The following is a 10,824-nucleotide window of genomic DNA, read 5'->3' as shown; positions in this document are numbered from 1 at the left end:
CCTGTCCCTCCACTTGAGAGGTGTGGGAAGAGGGACTGCTAGTGAAGACTGAGGCAAAAAAGTTAAGTACCTCAGCCTTCTCCTTGTCCGTTGTTACCAGTTTGCCACTCGTGTTCAATGGAGGGAGTATGCTTTCTTTGACCTTACTTTTCTGGCTGACATACCTATTGAAGCCCTTCTTATTATACTTTGCATCCCTTCCTGACCCCAACCCTACAGAACCAGGCAATGTCCCTACACTCTTCCCAGGATATTTGTCCCTGCTTCCACTGCCTGTGCATTTCCTTCTTGCCCTTTAGTTTGACCAGCAGGTCTTGACTCATCCATGCCGGTATCTTGCCTTCCTTTCCTGATTTCTTACACATGGGGATCGAGAGAAAAATGATACATGTAAGAAGAGAAATTATCAAAGAAGATGGACACTGGTCAACATTTCCATGTTGATCTTTTCCAAGAGAAAGTTCTACTGAGCATCTGATTGCTAGGCTATCCCCGTCAGCTGTGCTCAGCGTTTCAAGGTTCTGACTGAACCTTGACTTCATCACTGACATCAGAAAGGAAATTTCAGATTTTAGTACCAGAAGATACTATTACACGTCTACACTGATATACTGTGTAATGCAGGGCAGATAATTTTATTAGTGGATGAAATATTTTTTCCTGTTTATTTCAGCATGTGGAGTTGAGAATCCAAGTGTGTAAATAAAGTGAAAGTGCAGAGAAATTTACCTTGCTATCCAAGTCAACATGCAAGTTTGGCAATGATAAAATGCATTTCTTAGGAAAACAGTAAGACAGGTTCATGTCTACTTCTTTGGACTTTCCAAATCCCACTGGAAAGAACTGCAAATTTGGAGGGTTTTTCAATTTTCTGTTAGAAATTTGGATTCTGTTGTATTTATACTATTAAATGGCTACACACTGTGCACTATAAAGTCTGTTCAACTGTACTACCATTCATTCACAAATAAAACATGCTTGCTGCCTTTGAGCTAAAATGTTCCTTCTATACCTCTACTATGCTTTTTCAGAATATTTTATTGTTAACAGCATACATACTCTGCACATTTTTAAACTTACAGCCAAATGCAATTGCTGTTGAAGTAAACAAACTTTTTTTACATTAAAGTATTTAATTAGTGAAACAATCATTATCAATGTAACAAACTGAAAAATACAGCAAACTTGATACAAGACTGAGGTAACAAAATACTTTGCCAAAAACCTAGATTCCAACGCCAGGGTTATGATGGGTGAGACAGTTCACAAGAATTATAGAAAGAATCCTTACACAAATGGCATGCAGTGGACTGCTGGAAAATACAGCCAAAAATAGTGCAACAGTTTTCACACAAAGCAAACCAAAATGTTGAAATTGGTTTACATTATAATGTGACAAGTAAGTCGCAATTTGAAAACTACTTTCTTTGCCTCGTTTTAGTGCTATTTGGAAAAACATGCATTTTGGCACTGAATTACATCAAAATTGCACATTAATAAATTAATAATATTGCCTACATATATTTTATATCTTCACAATTCTGAAAATAGTAATTCTGAGATAATGTTTATTTTTACACAACTATTGCAGTTATTCTCTTTGATGGATGAAAACTTGTATGGTTTGTGATATTTTTGTGAAAATGCTGTATTAATCAGTACTGATATGCAGTATGTTGTATTTCAATAGCAGCTTTCAATTCACATTAAAAGTACCAGATGACAGCAAACGGTACCAAATGACAGCATAAAAACCTCAAATCAGCAGCTACAAACTCTTTAATACTTAAAAACTCATTTAAAATTGGTTTAAGATATTTTAATAATATTCTTACACTGCCATCATTCTGAATTTTTTTATATTGTGCAGCAATTTCACAATTGTGCTATACTGAAAAGATGTTTACCTGACTATTGTGTAAAACTATTATTTGCTATGTTCATCTTTCTTCTATATAATGCTTTTTACATTCAAATGATAGTAGCGTGAGGGAATTCAAGTTACTTTTGACATATTTCCAAATGCCAAGGTTTCGAGTAGGGTTTGAGTTCGAGAATTGAGTAGGATTGAAGGGTTTAATTTCTCCCCAGATTCATCTTCTGTCAGTGACAAATGACTGGGTATAAGAATTATTCATAAATATTGCCTTTCATTCATGCCATGCTGTTTTGGGGCCCATCATGGTTTCTGGCAAAGATGCTTCCTTTCTAGTTGGGAATCTGTTTTACAAGCAAGTGAAAATGGACCCTTTTGTAACTTCTCCAACAGGCTCTATGGCTTGTAATTTTGAGTAAAAGTGTATTTTTGAAGGCTAGAACACTCTACCTCTTGTACATACAATAACATATATAACACTTTAGACACCCTTAAATTCTAAAAGCCATTAAATTCTGAGTGTGTACACGGTCATTCTATTGCTACTGTATCAGTCAGCAGTTATTGTTCTTTCCAAGGGAGGCTTGTTAAACATAACTGGAAGTTGTTACAACATCCATTAGTTTATCTCAGTTGCAATATGCTGGAAAAAATGTCGTGAGTCCTCATTGGTGTTCACTTCTACTACACCACATTAGAAATGAGTAGGTATTTACATGCTTCTAATGTATGTACATTTCATGCCAGTAAGTGTTCCATTTTAAATTTAGCTTATATTTAAGACAGATCAGGTTATTCCCTTTTAAGGGGAAAGGGCTACAAATAAAGTAACTTTTAAAAAAACTCTTGACTTCAACAGTCCTGTTTAGGTTAGTGTGTCATCATTTTGGTCACCATTCTGCACATGGTTCAAACCCTATGAATGCTAAAAACACACAATACACATGGTCACAGGTGGCACATTCATTAAAATGGCAGTCCACGTAACACTTGCATCTTCATGAATAATCTCACTGACAACTAACCACAAAAGTCCACAGGTGCAGAATAATTCAGATTATATAATATTCTAACAGTCTGAAGTAATTTACTGGTGACAGGATTTTACCACATTCAAAAGCTTCTACACTGTCTCCAGTGGATGACATTGGAGCATGTATTGGATGCTCTGCCCTCGCAGATGTTTTTCCTAGTTCAAAGTTGTCTTAATTTAGCAAAAAAGGAGAAAAAAAGGTATAAATATATTTTGCATTACCAGTCTTTTCACACAACTCCTGAGCTATCAAAGAAACTTTGTCAACTTTACATACACTTTCACATGTCCCAGGATCTAAATGCAGCTGTCGTCAGGCACTGGTTTTCTTGAAAAGCTGGTATATATTAGGCTTCATTCTCAGGATTGTAACATGAATGCTTAAAATAACACAAACATTACAGTTGGCCTACATTTAAAAATACAGGTATTTTTGTTGTTAGAGAAGTTTCAAAATCAAAATTTAGAAAAACATGCAAGTCCACAGAATAAATACTCCTAATGCCAGGGAGCTTGTCCTAATATAGGCTCTGTTCAATTAAACTGACTTCCATTTTTTTCATGGTTTGTAAGCTAGAGGTTGGCTTGCAAATTTCTCCTCTCTGCAATTTTAGGAAACTCATAAGAGGTTTTCCAGTGATTGATGAAGTCTGAATACTGATGCCTTATGGCAAAAGAGTTTCAAACAGAATAAGTGCTGAACTTAGCATGGCAACCAAAAAGAACTCTGACCACAGGAGTGCTAGGGCACAGCAGGGATACAGCTATGGATGTAGACAGAGTTCTTTCAAAGGAGAAGGCTCAGTTACATTCCTCTTTTTTTTTTGTTCCCTGGACACTGGTGTAGAGGCTTCTTTGTACTTGGCTCCACTGTCAGACAGTCTCACCTAGCTTTCATTGCCATCATGATTTCATAATAGCAGTACCATGTGCCAATACTATAAGTCATAAAGGTGCATCATATACTGGAATTGAGTGGAGCTGAGTCATCCACAGAAAGACAGAACAGAAACAATGGTATGGAATCATTCTGAGGAGCCAGGGCCATGTGACACGTAACACCTGATTACCTGCTTCCGTGTACCAAGGGATTTAAGATGAACAACATTCAGACTGAAGAAAAAAACAAACTTGTAAGCAACTATGCCACTAGTAAGAGAACGAAAGATGACCTTTAGCACAACATAAATTTAAACAGCCTTAAATCCATTGTCGGGGCATTCCTGAGTAACATAACTGAATGAAAAGAAAATGAACTGTCCTGTGCCAAAATACATTTTTCCCAAATAGCTCAAATGTGAACAGCAGAATTGTCCAGAGATTTGATACAAAATCTGAGGCAGCCACATTGCCAAGCAACTCAGTGCACTTAGATTATAAAAATGTTGTTCCACAATTTTCTATTCTAATTGACACTTTGCAGCAAGTTAACACTGTCAATCATTCTGTGCATTAGAAAGAATTGAAACCCAACATGGGCCAAATATTCTTCAGTCACACAAAGCAGCTTAACAATAAAAAGAACCGTTTAAAAAAGAATAGGCAGAAGATATGATGCTCAGTTTGTGGTCAAACATCAGTTCATGGCAGTCTCTGACCACAAAAAGTTGAGGGCTCTAGAATCCTGCAGGAGTCAGGATTAATCTTCTGTCCATCTAACTTGTCTGCTTTCACTCAGTGCATGAGACTATATCTGGTCCTAAGGACAACATTCACTTTCTGCTTTTAAAAGCTGTGTCAGAATCACTTTCAAGTTACATAGGAAAGTGCTGAAATATTTGTGGCTGGCTCATGTCAGGAAAACCATTCTCCTCTTCCTCCTTAGAGAACAATAGCCTGTTTCTTCAGTTTGGCACTTGAAGTTGCATCAGGTAGGAGAGCAAATTATTCGAATGACATTAGATTAGCAGGTACCTGGAAGAGAATGTAAATTATTCAGCAGTATAATGCTCCTGAGCTATTACGGCATTGGAAAACTGCAAGATTACAAAATAAGAGTGGGCTAATCATTTATTATCCAATGTGAAAAGTGTAATCAGTCCCAAACAGGCCCAAGTTATGGCTAACCCCATAACTGAAAGGAAAGATAAAGACTCAGATGATTTTCTTATTCATGTACCAAATCCAGCCAAAGTATTCTAAGAAGTCATCACTATGCACGGGGGGGGATGTGTGTGTGTAAAGAAGATTCTCGAGCTGCATCCTGTTTTAGGTCCTATATGGATCAGCATCCTGTTAAGATAACCTTTGGAAATCCTTTTAAGAATGAACATTTTCCTCAAGAGAAGAATGAAGCTGCTATATAAAGGACAAACATAGCATTTTATAGGACACTGTCTTCAATGGCACTTACAGACCCAGTCATCGGAATAAATGCTAGCATGTTTACTTTCTTTGTCCATGAGAAAGCCCTTTCTGAAGTAGAGATGGGGTTACCTCACTTGAAGCAGTGAGTGTAGAGGTAATATGCTGTTAAGGTAACCAAACCTATAGCTAGACCTGCACAAATCCTGATTTGGTGGGAATTCTGTAGTTTTAAATAATTTTTATTCCTCCTATTGAAAAACTGGATTAATGTACAAAATGAGGAATTATGTCTGTCCCCACAGGACTGTGTGTGCACACAGACTGAAAAGAGGTATCTTTTCTGGTAAGGATTTTCTGGAAAATACGAGAAAGTGGGTAGAAGTAAGTTTCACAACCTTACCTGAGGCTTGTTGCTTTTGCATGCATCATCCAAATGCTTATGCCATAATATTGCATGAAACCTTGAACCAGTCTGGAACTTGTAAACATTGCCTACAAAAATAAGAAAATCAAAGGCTCTAAATTTGCAGACAGACATGTAGTTTCAAGGGATTCTAATTTCTGTGCAGAAGCCAAAGTCCTGAAGTAAACTGTTAAACTAATTTGCACCTCAAATGCTCAAAGAGGATGTTGCTTACATAACAGAGACCATGTGAGGCATGTTATCCAACAGTCCTTGGGTGAAGGGAGTATGTGGCCTGCAAAGCTACGAGGAGTGTACAGGCAGAGGGACCAAATTACAGCCACAGAAAAGACCACTTACTAATTTACTCCTGGCTTTCTTCTCATTAAGACTGTTGTGGTTACTGCCAAACTTCTTATGAATGTTTTTGACGTTTGTGAACTTAGTTTTCTTCAAACTCCTATTGTGAGTTTCCTCTATGCCTTGTTATTTTGTAAATTGTTTCTTGCAATCAAATACTTTGTGCACTTTGGTCAACACCCAAGAGATGCACTTCGCACAGTAGATGCAAATCTGTGTCCGGCACCAAAGTTGAAAACGTGAAAAGTAAAGGAAGCCTCAAAAATCTTTATGTAACCACTCAAAGTGCAAAAAGACTCCAGGGGCTTTCTGATCTTTTGAAGTTTTTGAAGTTTAATCAAGGCAGAAGAATTATGGCACTTCAAAGTTAATTATTAAAAAGCAACTAATAATTACTTAAAAGGCATTTTTTGGTAATTGGTTTGACGTTTGAAGAATTTTTGTAATATTTTAATTGGCATCAACGTAAGTCAAGATTTTATATTGACCAATTTTAAGAAAGCTATTCAGAAACTTTGAGATCAGGGTGTGTGGGCACATGGACATGCAGCAATCTCATATTGGTTGGGCAATTTCTGCAAAACTTACTGTAGCTGTCAAGATACAGCAATACCTCTGTAGGCACCACAGAAGCACCACAGCGTATTGTAGAAATGTGTTCAATTTCATTTGTACTCTCCCTTGAAAATTCGATGTTGAAAATCTCCCTCTTCAGTCTTTTAAATGAGTGCCACTGCATGCTCTGTAATCTACAAACTCATTAATAGAGATTAATCTACTTCCTGTCACAGAAATATAATGCAGACAATGTCCATCCTGCAACACCTACCTTTGTCAGGGTTATTTAGCTGGAAAATATCAGGATGCTCAGGGTCATCAGGCAGTGCCACCATCCAGCCCACAATGGAGACTTTTTTACCAGGTGTAGATTTATACTGGAAGAGACAGACAAGTCAGTCACAGCTGAGAATGTACTAGGCGTTAACTTTTGACTGTAAAAGTTGTCAGACATATGGCTTAGCGTGGAACAGCAAGTACACTTGAAACACCCTTCCAGATCTGCTTATGACTATGCAATTTTTCATTTTAGAACAAATTTAAAGCTTACATGTTTTCTTTCAGTGCCTCTTAAAGATTTTGCTCCAAAGTACAGAAGAGTTGATCCTGAAAGCATAACCCAGTATCTAGTCCATGAGGAGAGCTGAATCAGAAAGGAAAAAATTAGGAAAAACTCTGCATATCTCTGACATTTCAAAAATCTATTCACAAGCAAGTCCAAGTGCTACCGAAGTTAATTTCAGAAGCAAGGAATGGAGAGTTAGCTAAAGAGCGTCTCCCAGTGTAAATCCGCCAGCTCTAAATTTGGATGGCTGGCTGTGAATACAATCCATCTTACTTGAGTATCTCATAAAAATATCAGGACTGATTGCTTCACAGCAAAATAGTGTACTGCCTTCTACTGGACAGATCTTAGACTTCTGCATTTGATCAATAAAATTTATTGAGATGACATCTCTGCAATTCTTCAAATCTTTTAGCACTGAACAGTCCGTCTGCACATAAAAAGTATCAATGAACCCTACAGGAAACAAAAAAATACCAAAGGCGTAGGACCAGAACCATGTGAAACGTGTGAATTTAGGTCAAGTATGAATTACCATGACTTTGGTGCTATGGGTGGATGCCCTACAGCCTTCCCATTTCACCGCAATACTAAATTTCTGCCCTCACGGAAATGCATGCTGATTTCTAGAGCTGCTTTACTCTTGCTCTGCTGTCACAACCTAGAGACATTACTTGCAAATGCAGGGAGAAGCAAAACTGCTGTAGATCAAATGACATACAAAGGTTACAACCTTGTTGTAATCCAGTTAAAACTTTGAACAGAAAATGATTTTACAATTGATAATAGCAAGGAACATTGTTTTGTATGGTATCAAGCTGCAGGTTTAATCTAATTCTGGAAATTAAAACAGCCACTACTGAATTAGAATCACAGGAACAATTGGAAATAGAATCACTCACAGTAGGTTTCTTGCCTTCTTTGAGCAATGTTTTTCTTCTTAACGGCCCTTCCATGGTAATGACTCCTGTGGAACTACCTAATGTGCAGCTGCAGGCCCCTGTTGGGCTGGAGAGACAAAACATTGCCATATATATTTGAGTAGACAAATAAGGACAAGAAGCAAGCAACATAATTTAGCTCTAAATGTACTTTTCCTGCATTGCCTTACATATATTGTATCATCTGACACTTGACTCTGTAATATGTATTTTCCAGACCTAGATATCAAATAGGAACCAGGATCTTTGAAAAATAGCAAATCAACACAAGGTTCTATTCTGGGGGCTTAGACATGAAAAAATAAAACAAAACAGAATAAATATTGAGGCCCAAAGTCAAAGGGAAAACAGGCAATTTTCTATTTTATTCTGGTAAATTACAGAAATTATCTGGATTTCTGGAAACTTATGGCTTAAAATTTTGGCTCCCACAAATGTAATTTTATCTTAAAATAAACTTTAGCTATCAAAAAAGAATGTAGGAAATTACCTTGGCTAATTGGAAAAAAGTTGGGAAAACCATGTAACAATGCCAAATAATTTATTGTACAGTGATTAAAATATTTTTTCCTTTCCCAGGACGAACATAGAGCTTCCCACATACAACAGTGAAAAAGTGCTACAACTGAAAGAACCCAAGTACAGGCTAAGTTAGAAATGTAAACAGCCATTAAGAACCTAATAACCAAAGATTGATTGGTAGGTGATGATCTGTTAGAATTATCTGCTGCTAACCTTTCTTCATTGCCATGTGATCACAGCTCTGATATTCTTATAAATATAAGGCCCGATAAAGTTTACCAGAGCCAACTAAATCATGTCTAATAATGAATACAAGGAAAAGGACGTGTATGAGCTACCATTCAGTTGTGAAAGGAACACTATTCTGCCTATGAACAAGTATGATGGTGTCATGTAAACACACGCTGGAGAAAGTGATATACACAGCACCACCACCTATGCAAGAACAGCACTTCAAACTGGCAGGTGCATCTTCTTTGATTAAATGGAATTGCCTTGTCTGTGCTAATGTGTATTCTTGCCAATTCTACTCTTCTGATAGACGCAGTAGAAGATTCCAGAAAAGGAAGAATGAACGCAAGCATTAGAATTACTTGACGGTGGATAAACACAAGAAATGTATTTTAGGGAATAATTCTTCTTTGTGGATTTAATAGGCTTTTCACATTTTTATCTTCTTATATTTTATATTTCTAGCTTGTATACATTTTTGAAACAAATCTACCATGGATATGTTAAGAGAGTATTTTCCAGAAGCATGTATAATAGCTGAAATACTGTTCCAAAATTTATTCCTTTACTTATTTATAATGTATGCATTTTCATTCCTGTCTAACTTCTTCTAACTTGTGCTGCTATCAGATGTTACTAGCTCAAGTAAAACAGCTGTACTTACATCTACACGTTATATCAACATTTCTACACTGGCTGAAGCAAACTAATTTATACAGAATAAAAACTGACTGGATTTAAACTCCTACTAAATCTCAGTATTTGCAGAATTCTGTTTCAGGGCCCTATTTTCTTTACCGTTCATATGTACTTCTTCAATTCCCACTACCACAGAATTTATCTAGTCCAGGTCAGGTATGGATGCAATGAATGATTTTTATCCCTCTAACTATATACAATTTTCCATGTCACCTCTCTTTGGGCTGTAAACGGATTACCTGTTTCTGAAAAGTCCATGTCTTAGTGACTAGCAACATTGGGAGTGCCTGCTACACATGGCATTATAGATGTTCCCTCTCTTACTCGGGGTCCAAGGTAACACCTCTTTACTGTACAAAATCAACACATCATACTATAGCTCTCTGGCACAAACAGATGTTATGGGTAGCTGTCCTGCAAATCAGGAAATAAATTGTGAGAAAGGGTCAAGAAGGTATCTTTCTAACATCATTATTTGTCACAGAAGGCAAAGATGGCCTTCATGACAAACCTGCTTCTGTAATGTCGTAAAACCCCAAGTAAACACTAGTTTTCTGTGATATGGAAGCCAGATATAATTAGTTAAATCAACAGCTAAACTGAATTTCATCTGAATGGGCCATACCCCTGCTTTAGCATTAATAGGAATTTTTACAAGCAGGAGGGGAAGACTCCCATGAGTTGATATGGTCATACAAGGATACTTTTGGACGCAAAATACACTACGCTAAGAAAGCATAGAGACCCAAATGAAAGTTTAGCACCGTACACTGAGCAACGTAGACCCTGAATTGTACCTGTAGACACAGCTTCGACTCCTAGGAGAATTCCGGATCGGTACCCTCCAGTTAGGCCCCAGCGTGGCATATAAACGACCCCTGTTTGTGAATGCAAATATCTGATGAGGGAAATTCTAGTCTGAGACTTCAACAGTTAGGGTTTGGTAAACATGACAGAGATAGTTCCCAATCTTTTCAGGTCCATGGGAAGAAAAACACAATAACTTTACAGTGCTTTATTTCAAAAAGTTTGCCATTTTTTCCTGACTAATCAATAATTTGATAAAAGTAACTATTGATGTAGGGCTTACCTATGTTAGGGATCATTCGTGAATTTCTTACCTAAGTCTGTAGAGTGCTCAGTGAGTGTACATGAAGACTAACTCACCTTTCAAGCCCTGATGGCAGCTCCTCACTAAATTCTGAGCTTTCACTGCTATCTAGAAGAAGAGTAGTACAGAGAAGGAGTAAGAAAACCACCCAAGGGAAAACACAAAACCAATGTATGTGGATCACCAGAATAATCTTTATATAGTACCATGGAAATTGC

At 37.2% G+C, this 10,824-nt stretch overlaps 1 protein-coding gene across 5 annotated transcripts in view; it reads right to left on the bottom strand.

Annotated features, from left to right (window-relative positions):
- Positions 1-1,021: 1,021 nt before the first annotated feature.
- RALGPS1 (Ral GEF with PH domain and SH3 binding motif 1) overlaps positions 1,022-10,824 on the bottom strand; it is a 135,312-nt gene continuing 125,509 nt past the window's right edge. For 4 of the 5 annotated variants that reach the window (XM_076355191.1, XM_076355194.1, XM_076355193.1 and 1 more), the window contains 7 exons: positions 10,663-10,714; positions 10,293-10,373; positions 8,005-8,110; positions 7,088-7,180; positions 6,809-6,914; positions 5,617-5,708; positions 1,022-4,823 (listed from right to left, as the gene is read on the bottom strand). In XM_076355191.1, the coding sequence (XP_076211306.1) occupies positions 4,794-4,823; positions 5,617-5,708; positions 6,809-6,914; positions 7,088-7,180; positions 8,005-8,110; positions 10,293-10,373; positions 10,663-10,714 (560 nt within the window). In that variant the 3' untranslated portion in view covers positions 1,022-4,793. Of the gene's footprint in view, positions 4,824-5,616; positions 5,709-6,808; positions 6,915-7,087; positions 7,181-8,004; positions 8,111-9,000; positions 9,100-10,292; positions 10,374-10,662; positions 10,715-10,824 lie in introns of all 5 variants that reach the window. The other variant, XM_076355197.1, reaches the window with a different exon arrangement.

This window comes from Aptenodytes patagonicus, chromosome 18, assembly GCF_965638725.1.
Source record: "Aptenodytes patagonicus chromosome 18, bAptPat1.pri.cur, whole genome shotgun sequence".
In the NCBI taxonomy this organism is placed as follows: Eukaryota; Metazoa; Chordata; class Aves; order Sphenisciformes; family Spheniscidae; genus Aptenodytes; species Aptenodytes patagonicus.
The sequence above is the reverse complement of the archived record's forward strand: the minus strand, read 5'-3'. Positions and strand labels throughout refer to the sequence as shown.